At 43.5% G+C, this 18,339-nt stretch overlaps 1 protein-coding gene across 1 annotated transcript in view; it reads right to left on the reverse strand.

Moving 5' to 3' along the window:
* Positions 1–2,360: 2,360 nt before the first annotated feature.
* The window catches only part of LOC109902068 (inactive phospholipase C-like protein 2), a 60,598-nt gene continuing 44,619 nt past the window's right edge, over positions 2,361–18,339 (reverse strand). The window contains exons 3-6 of the mRNA XM_020498134.2: positions 17,147–17,350; positions 11,634–11,709; positions 6,750–6,859; positions 2,361–3,911 (exon numbers count right to left, since the gene is read on the reverse strand). Of these exons, the coding sequence (XP_020353723.2) occupies positions 3,705–3,911; positions 6,750–6,859; positions 11,634–11,709; positions 17,147–17,350 (597 nt within the window). The 3' untranslated portion in view covers positions 2,361–3,704. The remainder of the gene's footprint in view (positions 3,912–6,749; positions 6,860–11,633; positions 11,710–17,146; positions 17,351–18,339) is intronic.

The following is an 18,339-nucleotide window of genomic DNA, read 5'->3' on the forward strand; positions in this document are numbered from 1 at the left end:
GAGCAATTCCCTGGACATACCAGCCGCTAGCTAAACTGATAAGCAGCTAGCTATCTACACATCTCTTTATGTGGAGGCAGAAAAAGACTCTCGGTGTTAGCATTAGCTCTGGGAGAGCTCAATCTTTTTGTGGGCCTTTTTCTCTGAATACTCTTTCTAGTCTTGAGGCTTATGCCCCCGGGCATGATTGCGGTGCTTAGTCTTCAGAGAGGCGCATAGCACTGAGTGCTCTGGATGACCAACACAGGTTTTCTACAAAGGGGACCGTCGAGCGAGAGCAATACGCTCTGGGACGTGCAGTTTAGTGACTGGAAGAGCATGAATTATTCACCATGAAAAGATAGTATCTTTCTAATACAGGGCTACTGTTTGTTCCTCTGGTTATTCCTAGAGAACGTTGCACAGAAGCCTGACCCATAAATCAGTTATGGATCAAAAGTCTCTTTTCTCTGTGGGTTAAGAAATGTAATTTCTCTTGCTCATATCAGTGGCAGAATAGGAGTTTTGAGTGAGCATTGAAAAGGGATGAATGTGGATCGATGGGAGCAGAGCAGAGCTGAGAGAAGGTACTGGCTGACTTTGGCTCCATAGCCTTAGCTCAGTCCAAGGCATCTCCAGGCCATCACGCCATGGCATGCCGGCTGGATGTAGCTCCCGAGAATGAGGCCTGGTCCACAGCTAGACTAATGGCCTCCACTGCTTCATCACGAAGACCACAGGGAGACTCGCTTCTCAGGCCAGACCAGCGACCAGAGGATTGCACGTACAAGTGCATCTCGGGCCAGCTCACAAGTCTATAGTAGTCTACAGTGCCTTGCAAGCACAACTGCATAAACAAAACAAACACATACAGCATGAGAGGCTGTCTGTCCTAAAGCAAACGTTGGATAGTTCATTTATTAGCCAATGCATCACCCACTAAATATCTAAGTTTAGACCTTTCACAATGTTACAAAGCAGATCTATTCCAAACGTTCAGATTTATTTATGGGGAATGTGTCCTCACTGGTTGTTGACGTGATCTGCGAGGCCCTGTCTTGTCTGTGGTGCGACTGACACTAACCAGACACTGGCACGGGCATCCAGAATGGCATTCGAATGGATTCCATTCCCCTCTCTTCTTTGAGATGGTTTAACAGTAAAGTTTGTATTAGTTCATACACAGGTTGCCTTGTTTTCAGGTATAGTCATAAAAAAAAAAACATTATACCCAGATTTGAGTCATTGCTATAGATAGTACAGCTGAACTGACATGAATCCCAATTCTCCATATGAGGACTGTATGTTTAATTTATAAAAATGTATGACAAAAATACTGTTCAAAAGGTTCATCCTCAACATCACCGGGGGAACACACTACCTGCCCTCCAGGACACCTACAGCACCTAGTGTCACAGGAAGGCCAAGATCATCAAGGACCTCAGCCACCCGAGCCACGGCCTGTTCACCCCACTACTAGAAGGCAGAGACAGTATAGGTGCATCAAAGCTGGGACAGAGAATGAGAAACAGCTTCTATTTCCAGGCCATCAGACGGTTAAACGTTCACCACTAGCTGGCCTCTCTGCCCAGTACCATGCCCTGAACTTTAGTCATGGTTCTAACCGGGTACCACCCACTCTACCCTGCATCTTAGAGACTGCTGCCCTATGTACATACTGTAGTCATTAAACACTGGTCACTTGAATAATGTTTACATACTGTTTTACCCACATATATATACTGTATTCTAGTCATTGCTTATCCTATAGAATGTATTTTTAATTATTTGTTCTGGAGTGTTTTTTTTATTGCAAGGTATTGCTGCACATCTGCAAATCTGTGTACGCGACCAATAAACTTTGCTTTGATCTATTCTAAATGCTATTTTGTGGTGCTGTACCCTGGTTTGACTTACAGGGGACAATCTTTCTGCTTTTCTAAGAACATGTCCTGGGGCCTTTGTCCTGTGATGTGTTGGGGGTGCTTGTTTTTCTGTGCCGACCAGTGACCACAATGCAGTGGTCTATCAGGGAAATAAAGTGGAAACAAACAGTGACAAAAAAATAAGAATTGTGTCTGTTTTTATGGGTTATCAGCTGTGCGTGCAGGTCTGTGTGTATCTGAGAACATGTGCCAGACACGCCTGTGGTTCGCTAGATATCCCTAGGCTCTTTCCACTCCTATCAGCACACTGTAAACTAATCTATGGAGATCCTTCAGTTCCTCCAGCAGCTCCATGCGATGGCTGGGATATCCAGACCCTGAAGTCTCTGTCTGCCCTTGAACAGTAATAGCATTAATACAACAGAAAACAGCACACTGTAGAATGTTAATGAATGTTCATTCGGTCGGTCATTGAATCTGACACCAGACACCATAAATTATTTAACGTGGTTTATTCTGAAGGTTTCAGGAATTAACAGAAAAGCAAAACCGGTATTTATTTCTTCTTTTTCTCTCCATCGGTAAAAATGGTTAACAACAGTTATAAATACAACAGTCACAGCACTGAAGTTTGTGAATTACTTTTTGTCCCAGTGTGGGCCCAGTTAAAACACTGGTGGGTGAGATCCAGAGGTGGTGGTGGGTGGCTAAAGTTGACCAGGAGCAACGCTGTTTCCGCACTGTGGAGAGAATGAACAAAATACAAACTAGAAGCAACTGGTGGGCAAAAGCAGGTTAAGACGGATGGATGCGAGGAAGAGCAGCTCTTTCCTCACCATCCATCCCTTTTGTTGACTGATTTGTAGCAATGATGCACAGTCATATATGAAACCGTATTCATGAATAGGGTGCTAGTTTGTTACCAGGACTGGTTGAGAAGCTATTATTACTTTGTACACCTTACTCAAGCCTCTCACGTGGAATGGTGAAATGATACCAAAACGTAGACCTAACGAGTTATTCTCTCCATGGTTCCTTCCCCAAGCAGTTGCTGGTTGTGTTTAAGACTCCGACTGCCACCCTTTGGACCACACACTGAGGTTGAAAGTCTCTATCCGTCCCTCGTCTCGACAAAGGAACTCTCCAGTGGGAAAGTGTAAAGGACAATTTCACATCTGTACAGACAAATAAAAGTTATTTTTCATGGACGAGCCATTTCCTTTACAAAATAAATCTTATTTCTCAAGAATACAATAATAAAATGAAGCACGCTGCAAAAAAAGTAACAGAACTCCATATATAAACATACTATTTTGGTAGACAAGAACAAGTTCATTATTGTAAACAGCTCTCGCCTCCCTTTTCTTCTTTCCTTCTCTCCATTGTTCCTGTTTCCTATTACATTCACAGCTCTAATTTCTGGTTGTTCAGAAACCCGTAAATTGTGCTTAAGAAATCCTTGGACCCTTTAGAGCGGCTCTCCTAGGGTCAGACCCTGGGGTCTGCCTGTAAATAAGTGCACTCTCTCTACAGTAGGTCACGGCTTTAAGACTGTCCCGTGGCTGCAAGTTCACTTGACCCTCCTAGTTGACCTGCAACATCTTGCTGTTGGACGTTGAGGTGGGCAGGAGGGGTTAAGGGCTTTTTGTGTGGTACCTGGTTAAGCAAAGGGAGGTTTGAGTGGGACTGGGGTGGGAATAGAATGGTTGTGTGTGGCAACGGCACTAGAACAGGTATACTGTAGTCAGGTTTGTGTGGGACTGCGGTAAAGGAGGTTTATGTATGCCACTAGGGTAGGGCAAGGGGCTTGGAGGTATGAAGGGTTTAGGGCGTAAGCCTTCAGTTGTCCTCCTCAGAGAGCTCGTCCTCCCCCGTGGCTTTCTCAGGGATGGCGTCCAGGCTGCGTGGTCGGGCCCTGGACTCGGAGCCCGCCGTGCTCCCTGAAGGCCCGTCCTTACTGAGGTTACAGGTGAGGGCGGCATAGTGGATCTGCTTCAGGCTCTCCTGGACCTCACTCTTTGCGTGCTTCAGCAGGTCCGCCTGGCCCTGGAGGGGAGGAAGGGACATGACAGAAATGGCAATATAGAGACAATGGAGCATGTATTAACAACTTTAATCTCCAGTTTAAACAGAAAGACACAGGGTGAAACCAATTGTACCTTCAAAAAGGTCACGAAGCGAGAGAGTAGTGTGGTACTAACTGTTTAATCTTAGTTGTATGCGGTCAGACATTGGAGTCCTACACCTCCCCAATACCCACGGAGCGTAACCGCTGCTTCTGTGTATAATGAATTATGCAGCGTAGCCAAACACTCACCAGGCACCAACTCAATTTCCCGGGGACCATGTATAAATGATGAGCCCAAACGCTCATGAGGTGAGCATGCAATTAACGCATGCAAATATCACAAATAAATATGCGGAAGGTCATTCCTCGATAATTACCCCTTGCATTGACACAGGGATTAAATGAACGGCATGAAGACAAATACATCAGACAGTGTGTGCAATCTAACTAGCTCAGACATAGGCTCTTATTCCACTGTGCTGCAGCTGAAAAACAAATGTAAATTTAAACCTAGCTACCTTATGTCCCTTCTGTAAACAAACTCTCAAAAAATAGTTTTTTCCTTATTTAGTGAAGCTCAACTGCACGGTGGAATCATAATCTCTGAAGTGTTCACTCTGAAGTTGTTTCTTGAATTTAAATTCACTGCTTATGTCTGTCCTCAAAACAAACATTAAGTTAAACCTCTTACATGTAACTAAATGTAATCGAAAATGTAATCTTCGTAATCAGCAAAAGTAATTATTTATCATGAGATAAACAATAACTAGTAATGATGCATACTCCAAAGTTAAACTCTCACTTTTCTAGTAAAAATAGTGAGAAATTGCAGAGGTGTAGTCACTATTGAGGACACAAGCTTAATTACACAGATCATATTTTGATTATTTCCTATTCAACAAAACTGTATGTATAAGGCTTGAAATTACATTTTTTCAAATCCATTAAGATTTCACCTTCCTTAGAACTGTAAAATACATATTTGTATATTTAGTGTTAGAGAAAATGGGCAAAGTTTCTAAAGGTCTCTCGATCAAAACATCGGCCCCATCGCTTTGAACGTCTCTCGGAGCTCTAGCTTCACTTCCTGAACCTGTTAGGAACTCGCCTTTCATCTCATTTTAATATTCTCCATCTACGACAAACAAAGTATTTGTTAATCTATTAATTATTTTAGAAATATTACATAAGTATTCAGACCCTTTACTCAGTACTTTCTTGAAGCACATTTGGCAGCAATTAGAGCCGAGTCTTCTTGGGTATGACACTACAAGCTTGGCACACCTGTATTTGGGAGTTTCTCCCATTCTTCTCTGCAGATCCTCTCAAGCTCTGTGAGGTTGGATGGGAAGCATAGCTGCACAGCTATTTTCAGGTCTCTCCAGAGATGTTAGATTGGCTTCAAGTCAGGGCTCTGGCTGGGCCACTCAAGGACATTCAGAGACTTGTCCCGAAGACACTCCTGCATTGTCTTGGCTGTGTGCTTATGGTTGTTGTCCTGTTGTAAGGTGAACCTTCGCCCCAGTCAGAGCTCTGGAGCAGGTTTTCGTTAAGGAACTCTGTACTTTGCTCCATTCCTCTTTGCCTCGAATCCTGACTAGTCTCCCAGTCCTCGTCGCTGAAACCCCCCCCCCCCCCCCCACAGCATTATGCTGCCACCACCACACTTCACCGTAGGGATGGTGCCAGGTTTCCTTCGGACGTGACCCTTGGCATTCAAGCCAAAGAGTTCAATCTTGGTTTCATCAGACCATTGAATCTTGTTTCTCATGGTCTGAGAGTCTTTAAGGGCCTTTTGGCAAACGGGCTGTCATGTGCCTTTTATTGAGGAGTGGTTTCCGTCTGGCCACTCTACCATAAAGGCCTGATTGGTGGAGTGCTGCAGAGATGGTTGTCCTTCTGGAAGGTTCTCCCATCTCCACAGACAAACTCTAGAGCTCTGTCAAAGTGACCATCAGGTTCTTGGTCACCTCCCTGACCAAGGCCCTTCCCTGATTGCTAAGTTTAGCCGGGCGGTTCCGGCTCAGTTTGGCCGGGTGGTTGGTGGTTCCAAACTTCTTCCATTTAAGAATGATGGAGGCCACTGTGTTTTTAGGGACCCTCAATGCTGCAGAAATCGTTCAGTACCCTTCCCCAGATCTGTGCCTCGACACAATCCTGTATCAGAGCTCCACGGACAATTCCTTCGATGTCATGGCTTGGTTTTTGCTCTGACATGCACCGTCAACTGTGGGACCTTATATAGACAGGTGTGTCTTTCCAAATCATGTTCAATCAATTGAATTTAGCACAAGTAGACTTCAATCAAGGTGTAGAAACATCTCAAGGATGATGAATGGAAACAGGATGCACCTGAGCTCAATTTTGAGTCTCATAGCAAAGAGTCTGAATACTTACAAAAATAAGGTATCTGGTTTTTGTTATTAATATTTTTTCAAAATATTTCAAAAAACCTGTTTTGTCATTATGGGGTATTGTGTGTAGATTGCTGACGAATGTGAATACAGTCAAGGGGTCTGAATACTTTCCGAGGGCACTGTAGGCGAATTAAATGGTAGGAGGGACAACCCTGCTGCAAGTGGTGTCAGATTTCATATCCTGCTTCATACAGGCAGAAGAGACATACTTCCTGTGTCAGAATCAGGGCTACCACTCAATGCAAGCCATTTTGATCTACGGTGTCCACAGATCGATTTATACGTGATGGTTTTAAACAGTTTATTGGTAGCTAAAATAGATTAAACAAAAGCTAAAAACTGTCACAAAAAAAGATTGCAGAAACAAAATTACTCAAACTAGGTGGTCATTATCCTTACCTTGAGGATGGTTATGTTCCAGGTGAAGCTCTCCACAGCCTTGGCCAGCTTCCTGCCCTTCAGGCCCTCCTTTACCGCCATGTCATGGAGGTTCTCATGGAACGCCATCGCTGGGGAGAGAGGGATCAGGGGACACATGAGTTTTACCCTCTGTATTCACACACATTTGTCACAGAGGCTAGCATTGACGTACAATGCATTTATATGCTAGGTTTGCATGAAATGCCAATTGGGGTTAGGCAAGTGGCAGCACTATGGGAAAAGTATTAAGTTAAGGCCTTCACACATTTGGTTTCATTCTTGACGTGTGAGACAATGATAAAACACCAACACACTTTAGATGATCATACGTTAAGTATTCATTTCGGATTCAACCACCTGTCTCTGTCAGTTTTGTATGTTTGTCTCTCAGTGTACATAGAAATTACACCAGCCTGAAAACAGCTGCCCAGCAGACAACATGAGGAAGGAAGCAAAGCCAGTGAGGTCAAGATGGAGTGAGAGACATCTTCTTGAGAGCATGAGAGAAAGTGAGAGCAAGACTAGCATGGGCAGGGCAGGGCAGACAGACACGACATCCCCTCACTGTGGATTAGCATCAAGGTGCTGAGCAGAGGAGGGACTTGTCTCCCGAGGAGCTCCCTTCCTCCTCTCCTTCCCCTCTTCCCTCCTCTCTCGGACTGCGTGCTGCTCTCCGTTAGGATACACAGACAAACATTGCCGTGTGTTTGATTTGTCACGTTGGAGTAGAGTCCACAACATCAGAGCAACAGCTGAGGGTCTGGTCGATAAGGTGCTCTGTAACTGGAGCTTAGTATACTACTGATAGTAGTCACCAGACTCAGCTGATGGCAGACACACACACACACACAAACAAACACAAGCTGAAACGGTCGGACTGAGCATGCTCAGATCTATCACGGCGCTCTATCAGCTCTGGGTCAGTTCCCAGCCCTGTTGGTGTTGTTTCCATGGCAACACCAAATACCATACATTTGAGATATACGGTGGGTGTGGGTTGGATGGATGGATGTTGAGGAGATTCTGAGGTCTGTGATATTGGCACTCCAGCAGTTAGCACATAGCTGACCTAGATGAAGAGTCTAGACAGAAAATGGCCAAAGAAATGTTCACAAATTATGCCCTGGTTGAGGCTATTATTGTATTCTCTTACAGAGAATGCGTAGGGCATAGACTTTTTTTGGACCATACACAGTGCTAATAATCTGTTCCTCCCAGCCATTTTGAATTTGTGCACTGTGAAACATCTGAATGATTCCGGAATGATTATCCCCCACCCTCAGGTGTTGTGCTGCTGTAACAACAGTCACTACTGTTGTACTCATGAAGCACGACTGTGCTGGAAAGACACACACACACAAACTCTCAGCAGGGGTTGCTTAGCAATGCAGTGGGGGGGGGGGGGGGGGGGGGGGGGGAATAATTCTGTAATTCTGAGCAAACCCTTTCAAACTCAATTCCCTGCAAGCGTTAGCTCGCTGACAGAGACTGTATAGAGCCACCAAAAGGTTCTCAGTCACCTTTGACAGTCCATAACCGAGCGGCAGGTAGGAAAGGGGTTTGCCGTGGCCAATAACAATACAACAGGGATTAGCTTCTTTAGATGGTGTAATCTTCTCCCTCGTCTGCCTGGAGCTCAATAACTCAGCATAATGAACTTGGACCAGAGTGCCCAGTCATAGGAAATATTCATGAAACTGTTTCCCCAACCTCTATTGTAGCCTACAATGTTTACTAGCTTTATTAATAATGGATTGAATCGCAAAAGCAACACATTGATTGAGTGTCCCCAATCCTCCTGAATAGATGATGCATTTGACCCTGTAGAATAATCACCTACGGCATTTAATGGCCATTACTGTAATGGTGTTTTTCCCATTCATCTTATGTTCCACATTTTCTCTTTAGCTTGTTTTTTTTAGGCAGTTTGTAAAAGTTAACCTAGGTGGGATCTGTTATAAGCATTACTCTGTCCAGACTAGGTGTATTTTGGGGTTCAGCTATTGAATTGTCCCAGATGTTATTTGGTACCCGTGTGAGTGTAAAGTATTGCATTTGATCTGTGCGCTTTAGACAGTAAGTCTAAAGGTGCGGCAGGATAGCCTAGTGGTTAGAGCATTGGGCTAGTAACCGAAAGGTTGCAAGTTTGAATCCCCGAGCTGACAAGGAACAAATCTGTCGTTCTGCCCCTGAACAAGGCAGTTAACCCACTAGGCCATCATTGAAAATAAGACTTTGTTCTCAACTGACTTGCCTAGTTAAATAAAGGTCAAATAAAAAAAATAAGTAGTGAGCTTTGTTTATTGTTACCCAGAGGGTCTTTTGAGGCGGTTTGCTCTCTGAGCAGTTATGATGGATGACTCCGAACTCCAGTAGCTTTTTGCTGGAATGTTCTGCTCACTGTCCGGAGGGAATACAGTTTGTATTGACCCATTTTCCACTCACACTCACAGCTGACAATACGTATCGATGAAAATACAACATCTGTTGTGTCCTATTTTGCAAAATGTCAGTGGTTGAATCCAGCCCAGTAGATTTGATATGGTGCCTGGTAGTGACTTGCCTTTAGCAGCTAATGTGGAAGCCCATGTTTAACTTGTTTAGTTGTCTTGTGAGCCCATATTAAGTAATAAAATAATACAAATACTTATGAAGCATTTCCTAGCTTCAGTAGCCTATCGTTTTGGCTCAACTGAGTGGCCTAGTTAGGTACCTTTTAGGGATGGGAATTTGAATTTGAAAATGTCTGTGTTTGAGTACTCATGGAAATAATTGCGTACTCACATGTTAGCGTGAAACGGGGCTGAAGGCAAAAAAGTTTGCGCTATGCTGGTTGTTCTGATACAGAACTGAAAACCAAACGTAGATTTTTCACTGCACTTGACATACTTCAAAGAATACACACACACCTTACTCGAGTTTGAAATTGTCAGTGCTTATAAATGTTACCAACTAAATAGTTGCATTTGTGAATTTCGAGTACTTGTATTCGAATAATTAGTAAACAAATGCAAACATTAAGTCTGGTACTGTGTACGTGTGCCCATCCCCAGTTACTTTTAGGTTCATTTTTCATAGACATTTCAAAGATTAGAGGCAAATAGCCATACATTGAAAAAGTGTGATGGTTTCATAGCAACTTTGAAGAGGAATCCTTTCAGACTATGGACACAATATACTGTAATACTATAGATCTAGCGAACACCAAAAAGTGAACCATCTGAGCACAATTCCGTATCACCCTGCTGCCTAGAGAAATAGTTGTTTTTGTTGTTCCTTTCATCACCATTCCTTTAGGCAGTTCACATCTTAACTCTCAGACTACCAATGGCTAATGTCTCGGGCAGCAGCTTGAAGGCAGGCCCTGTAGGTGTTGTGATGAATACTAAGAGAAGACGACGGCGAGAAGCCATTGATTTGCGACGCACACCTCAGTTAAAAAGACACACTCCTCCACCCCCCTGATGAGCCAAGACAACAGACTATGAATATTTTATATGTCATCCATCTGGAAACCAATAAATCCCAGCCCCCTGGAACGACGGCCTGTTTTTCCTCACTCGGCACTCCAAGCAAGTTACTCCATGATAAATGAAACATCTACAATGCTTAGATGGAAAACATTGCTGAAATACGCTGCATTAGATTAAAGACACAGACATCTAAATTATCCTCTCATTGAATATGATTTTATTTGTACTGTAGTAAATCTACAGGTCAATTTTATGCTGCTTTTTAAAAGCACACAATTTGGTTTTGCAGAGTTTGAACCACTAGAGCTCTTTCTGGAAATATCCACCTTGTTGAGTTCTCCTCATAATGGGGGAAGGAAGAGAGAGTGAACATTCTGACAGCTTCTCAAGCCAAGACTCCTCCCACCTTGGAGCGAGGGGTGGGATCTCTGCCAGCTGCCAATCACACTATCAAGGCTCCAAGATCCTCCCGATCACCCACGCCCCAGAGCAGACTGGATTAACACTGCCCCTGCCCAGGTCAAGTCAACACATTATGCAGGGCCAGAAGGCTATTCTCAGAGACTCACCAAAGGAGTGGGATAAACAGTGCTAATAGCACAGATATAATTAAATTGCAAGAGTACACAAGCTGCAATATTCATATCAAAGTGCAAACGCAGAATTATCCTCACAATGAGATCAATTATTTTCCAATCAATTGCTCATACAATGATTCCCGTTCATTTTGTTATAAAATGGGATTGATCTCGTTCTGCAGGTCTTGTAGCGGTGCGGTTCCTGGTGGAAACCAGAAATAAAGGGACCGCTGCCGCCTGCCAGTCTTTGATGTTGTTCTGTTCAGAACCTGGGTGTTTAACACCTCAGCTGCAACCCTCCTAATTAGAGGAGCAGCGAGGCCGACGCCGTGAGAATCATCAAAAACCAGGCAGAACCAAAGCAGCGTTTCAAAGCATCCGGGTCACAGAAATGAGCATGAATCAAATGTTAATAACTCTTATGTAACAGGGCCTGCATAAATCAGTCCATCTTTTTTGTTAGCTGCCGCTCTCCATGGCAGACTTCAGAGAGGGGGGATGATTGTACATGAAAGGAAGAAGGGAAGATCTGAGGGACAGTGGATCTTTGCAGAGAAATGGGCTTTTCATGTTAAACGCTCTTTACTCAGCTCTATCCCTCTCGAGTGTTGGGCCAGTAACCAGAAGGTAAAAATCTGTCATTCTGCCCCTGAGCAAGGCAGCTAACCCACTGTTCCCAAGATGCCGAAGACGTGGACGTCGATTAAGGCAGCCCCCCTGCACCTCTCTGATTCAGTTAAATGCGGAAGACACATTTCAGTTGAATACATTCAGTTGGACAACTGACTAGGTATCCCCTTTCCCTTTCTTACCTGCTTTCTGGGTTAGCAGTATTCGGTCATAGACTCCCTCAGAGTTCTCCAGCAGAGTCTTGCTGGTCTGGATCATCTGTCAGGAGAGGAAAAAACAGTCCATATGAACCTCTTTATTCCCTTTACAGCAGCCTGGCATCCTGCGGTGGTGAGCAATCTTCATTTTGCGAAGTATGTATCCAGTGCGGGGGAGAAAGAAGCCTAGGCCCTTATTACAGAGACAGAGGGCCAAGCAGTGGGAGTTGTGCTGAGGCACGGTAAAAACAGAGGGAGGGGAGTGTATCAGAGCATGTTATTGAAAGTTGCAAGACAACTAGGGTATTACAGTAATTGCATGTTACCGTTATAAAAAGTCCTGTTTCAGAGTTGAAAACACGTGATTTCAAGAGTAGGTTATTATTGTTTATTACAGCAATCTGTTGTAAATAGGAGAGGCCTTGTTCGGAGGCGTAACGCAGCCTTATCTGTGGCATTACAGCTGGGTAGCGGACCGCTAAATGTAGCTCCCTGCCTTAAATTGAGTGCACACACTTCTGACCTCCATGACTGTGTTGAAATTGTCATGGTGGCTCTGATCACAGATAGAGGCCCATTTCCACTTCTTATGCCTGACCAAAAAATAAACACCCCTAAATACATCCCTGGTATTTCGGGGGGTTAATGATGTGTGTGTTTACTGTCATGGATCCTGGTAAATACCCACTGCACGACCCAGGAGCCATACACACGGGTACGACCATCTGGATCTTTCTCCCTTCTTACCGCCTCTCGGAGTGCAATTAATATGATCATCTGAAGGAAATGATGTATCATCTAAAATTAGAATAGGTTTCTTAATGCGATTCTGGGGCGAGATGACACAGTTACGGCAGCCTTCCGGGTGCTGGGCTTTATGTTCGCTGCTCTGGCGTAATTGACTTGTACATTCCCTCAGTGACTTAAAAGCACTGCAAGGTCACATAATAAAAGCAGGTCCTTGTTCCATTGCCAAGGCAGACCGGTCGGGGGGCTTGGGGTGGGGAGCGTGGGCAGCTGTTTCAGCAGAGCTCCAGTTGCCAAGTCAATCTCTGACGGGCAGCCGGTGACCCAACAACATGCGCGCGCCCCTGCCCCGAGATCGATGCCTGTTGCTGTGCCAGTCCAACCAGTGAGAAAGAGGAGAGTACCCACTTAGGAGCATTGAGAGCGATGTAACAGGAGCTAAGGGGATCAGCAGCACTGTGACTGTGTGTCTGTGACAGCCTGTCCATGGTGGACTGCTGGGCTGGGCGTTCCACTTCAGGCAGTGAAGAGAGAGATGAAGGTTTCAAACAGAGACTCCAGCCCTCTACACCCAAATGGGGACATTAGGTAATAAAGATATTAGAAAATGTTCTTTGGTGATACATAATTTGAAAATTAGGAGTGACTTACAAAATTAGTTGAAAGCACTGACAATTAATAATATGGCCTATATATTTATTGAGGTGGGCATCAAACCTAGTTTTATGAGGGCAACCCAGAGCATTCCTACAGTCTGTGATAAGTGTAACACTTCGTGACTAAGCTGAGGGAGGCGGGCGTGGTGTGTGAGGGAGGAGGGGGGGCTGTTTGTGACAGTCCACAGCTGCAGTAACAGGGCTGGAGGCTGTCAGGCACACTGATTACTTTACTAATGGGTGAAGAAATTACAGCCTTGGTGACAGACACAGCAACATGGGGAGGTATTTATAGTGGATTGAGAGGTAAGCAGCTGAACTGAACGCTGGCTTTGCTCGCTAAATACTAGCTATGGTGATTTGTGTCTTTTGTGGTGCTAATGGTAATGGTTATCATAAACAAACTACTACTTTGTAGAACATTGGTATTTCCCTACATTTTTTCTAGTAAAATCTACACAATACATTTACAACATGAAGAACAGCACTTTCAATTAAGACAATTTCTGCAGAGGAGCACTTTGAAGATACTGGAAGAGTCCACATTTACTTTTCATCTGCAAACAAAACCAGACAAACCCATAATAGAGTAGTTTATATCTACAGTTGAAGTCTGAAGTTTACATACACCTTAACCAAATACATTTAAACTCCGTTTTTCACAATTCCTGACATTTAATCCTCGTAAAAATTCCCTGTCTTAGGTCAGTTAAGATCACCACTTTATTTTAAGAATGTGAAATGTCAGGATAATAGGAGAGAGAATTATTTATTTCAGCTTTTATTTCTTTCATCGCATTCCCAGTGGGTCAGAAGTTTATATACACTCAATTAGTATTTGGTATATTGCCTTTAAATTGTGTAACTTGGGTCAAACGTTTTGGGTAGCCTTCCATAAGCTTCCCACAATAAGTTGGGTGAATTTTGTCCCATTCCTCCTGACAGAGCTGGTGTAACTGAGTCAGGTTTGTAGGCCTCCTTGCTTGCACATGCTTTTTCAGTTCTGCCCATAAATGTTCTATAGGATTCAGGTCGGGGCTTCGTGATGGCCACTTCAATACCTTGACTGTTGTCCTTGAGCCATTTTGCCACAACTTTGCTTGCAAGTATGCTTGGTGTCCTTGTCCATTTGGAAGACCTATTTGCGACCAAGATTTAACTTCCTGACTGAAGTCTTGAGATGTTGCTTCACTATACCTACATAATTTCCCTCCTCATGATGTCATCTATTTTGTGAAGTGCACCAGTCCCTCCTGCAGAAAAGCACCCCCACAACATGATGCTGCCACCCCCGTGCTTCACAGTTGAGATGGTGTTCTTCGGCTTCCAAGCCTCCCCCTAACGATGGTCATTATGGCCAAACAGTTCTATTTTATCAGACCAGAGGACATTTCTCCAAAAAGTACGATCTTTGTCCACATGTGCAGTTGCAAACCGTAGTCTGGCTTTTCATGGCGGTTTTGGAGCAGCGAGTTCTTCCTTGCTGAGCGGCCTTTCAGGTTCTGTCGATATAGGATTAGTTTTACTGTGGCTATAGATACTTTTGTACCGGTTTCCTCCAGCATCTTCACAAAGTCCTTTGCTGTTGTTCTGGGATTGATTTGCACTTTTCGCCCCAAAGTACGTTCATCTCTAGGAGACAGAATGTGTCTCCTTCCTGAGTGGTATGACGGCTGCATAGTCCCATGGTGTTTATACTTGCGTACTATTGTTTGTACAGATGAACGTGGTAGCTTCAGGCATTTGGAAATAGCTCCCAAGGATGAATCAGACTTGTGGAGGTCTACAATAATTTTTCTGAGATTTCTTTTGATTTTCCATGATGTCAGGCAAAGAGGCACTGAGTTAAGGTAGGCCTTGAAATACATTCACAGGGACATCTCCAATTGGCTCAAATGAGGTCAAATAGCCTATCAGAAGCTTCTAAAGCCATGGCATCATTTTCTGTAATTTTCCGAGCTGTTTAAAGGCACAGTCAACTTAGTGTATGTAAACTTCTGACCCACTGGAATTGGGATACACTGAATAATAAGTGAAATAATCTATCTGTAAACAATTGTTGGAAAATTTACTTGTGTCATGCACAAAGTAGATGTCCTAACCGACTTGCAAAACTATAGTTTGTTAACAAGACATTTGTGGAGTGGTTGAAAAACGAGTTTTAATGACTCCAACCTAAGTGTATGTAAACTTCCGATTTCAACGGTATTTACTTAGTCGGCTTGTTGTTGTGTATTCTATGCAAGATAAATATTCCTCGCAGGGCGCATTCAAGTTATGAGTGCCAAAGGGAGGGAAACCTGCATTCGAACAAGCAGTCAATGCACAACAATTCTTAATTCAATCGTGGGGGAAAATAACCGTTTTAAATAGCATTTGTTTTTAAAAAAGAGAGGTGGATCCTGGCTTTCCATTCATACTTATTTCTATACTCCTAAATATGCTGAACTGCACCATTTTAAACCAAGAGTTTTTAGCAGCGGCATGGTTGAGCACGTTACCGCTCTGCAATTCACCTCGAGTGCATAGGGAGAGTGGACCTAAACATAACACGGGTCAATTGTAGGGTAACTTGGGGTAAAACACTTCCCTACCTCATCATTTTTGGGAGTGATGAGACAGATTAGATATTTAGTTGAGCAAGAGTAGTGGCAACCAGGGAAAGTGTTGGAGGGGGGGAAAAATGGTACATGAAGTGGTTTCTGTGAGAAGTACAGGCAGGGGGCGTGTCAGCATAATGTATTTATTCCTTTTGGATGTTATTTTAAAATGTCACCCAAACTGAGCTTCTCAGTCCTTCTACATAAAATGTATCCGGGGGACGACGACACACGACTGGATCTTCGTTCACTTCACATTTTCCTGAGGACACACAAATTATTGTCTAACAATTAACTCACGATCCAAACTTTACTGACGTCTGTCCATGACTCTCAATGAGTGAGACACTTGAGTAGAATTACGCAAGACTCATTTGTTCTCAGATTAGTTAGCACATTACCTTCATGCTCTGTGTGGGGGTTCTAAAGTCAAGAGAAAGACATTATGAATACATTAGGTAAATGACATGCAATGCTATGCTAATGGTGCACTGATGCAGTCTGTGGCCTTTGACCTGTGTTTACAGTGGATAATAAGCTTCACCAATACTTCTCCAGGATTTATGCTTTGTACACGGCAAACATGTCTGACACAGAAAACAGCTGGTGTCAAATAGAAATATCAAAAGTATGAATATTTTAAGAGAATGATTTGAGAATGAAATATCAGATGTTCCTTTTTCCATGGCCACGTTGGATAATCTAGCAGAGCTTTCAAGTTGTTGTTAACTTGCGCTCTGTATTGTAGCATATACATTAGATAAGTAATGAAACATTCAAAATGGGGATGAAGGGCATTCTATAACACTCTTGTACTATTAAGGTACATTGATTACGGTGAGGTGTAAGGCATAATAGGTCTGTATTGAAATAGCCTCAATGACGCATTATAAACTGGGTGTTCAGCCGACAGCCGTGGTATATGAGACCATATACAATGGGTATGACAAGACACATATTTTTACTGCTCTAATTACATTGGTAACCCGTTTATAATAGCAATAAGGCACCTCGGGGGTTTGTGGTATATGGCCAATATACCACGGCTAATGGCTGTATCCAGGCACTCCGCAACGCGTCGTGCCTAAGAACAGCCCTTAGGCATGGTATATTGGCCATATATAATTAAGGCCCGAGGGGGTGTAATATAACTTCAGTCCTTTGTCAAGATTTATTAAATTACTTGATTAAAACAACTCTTCCCCTGCCCTATTACCTAACCCCATGTTACCATTCAAATCCCACTAAACCCTCCTCTTGACTTGATTAGAATCAAACTAATGCTCTAGGTGTTTTGAGGTTGTTTTTACAATCAGCACATTAGTGGTGGTCTTAATGAGAAAGGCTTTTATTAAGATTAAAATATGCAGTAAGATCCCGGATTCCAAGGCCTGGTCCTAAAAAAGAATGTCCTCGTTCAACTAACCTTATAAAACAAAGAAGAAAAAAGAAAAAAAACATGATACTGTTCAAACAAAAGTCCTCCTGTACTCACCATGTCATAGGTGGTGACCACCTTCTTCAGGACATCTGGTAGCTGGCCCTGGGGCTCCATGGTGGGGTACTGGTCCTTGAGGTTGAACACCAGGAGGGGGTTGTTGTCAGCCCCTGTCAGCCGGGAGGACAGGGCCAGGATGCACTGCTTCAGGTTGGCCACCGCCGAGAGGCCACATAGTTCCTTGAAGGGCACTATGGCATTCTGCAAAGGAACATGAAAGCTTAGGTTGGTGTCCTGATGATGAACTAAAGACTAAGCATGTTGTTGTATTGAAGACAAAGAACACTGTACAAAGTGGAAGATGAAAGCTTGAGTTGGTTTCTATAATGGACAAGATGCAGCATATTGTACTGCAGACTAGGGATGTCACAAATTAAACAATTTTGTTAAAACAATTAGAAAAATGGATCAAATTCCATGTGAATTCACAATGCAGATGCGCTGCGGCCAGCAACGGTCTGGGAGTCCATTTCAGATGGTTAAGCATTGCACCTGTTCTGCCATTAATGTACCTCAATTCCACCACGCAATGTTTGCATTTCCTTCTCAAAGTATTGCCATACAGGACTTTGCTGCTGTCGCTTGCCTTTCTCTGCCATTTTTCCAACTGTTAACGCAGATGACGTAGTGGTGAAAAGTAGACTTCAAAATAATTGATTCCTCGACTCCCATTTCTGAGTGTCAAGATTCGATTCCGCTAGGAATTTACTTCTAAGATTTTGTATTTTTAGAACGGAGGAGACTGTTTTCGGAAGTACGGAAACTAATCAAACACTTGCATCTTTCATAGCGAGCTAGCGAAGGATGGAGAGAGAGAGGGGAAGGGCACAGTATAGGCAGGTCAACCAACAGGCAGACAGCCTAGTTCACGGTTCTGACTTTATCTATCAGCAATCAAAAAGCTCTATCTCGCAATGAAATGCTGTATCTCACAATGTCTGGGCCTGCAATGTCTCGCAACTTCAGTAAAGCAGGGCCTATCATCAATGAACACACTAGGATATAGAGATGAGAGATATGCAACACGTCACTCTCACACAGTATTGGCACATATGCATGGGGTCGCTTCACACCGTTTACTTTCTGGATCTACATAAAAATTTAAAATAAACTTTTTCGGTTAGGGATCCCAATTTCTTTAACATTTAAACGTCCACACCCCTATTGCAGATAAAGTTGCAAAACAGTAT

Source organism: Oncorhynchus kisutch, linkage group LG13 (genome assembly GCF_002021735.2).
Source record: "Oncorhynchus kisutch isolate 150728-3 linkage group LG13, Okis_V2, whole genome shotgun sequence".
NCBI lineage: Eukaryota > Metazoa > Chordata > Actinopteri > Salmoniformes > Salmonidae > Oncorhynchus > Oncorhynchus kisutch.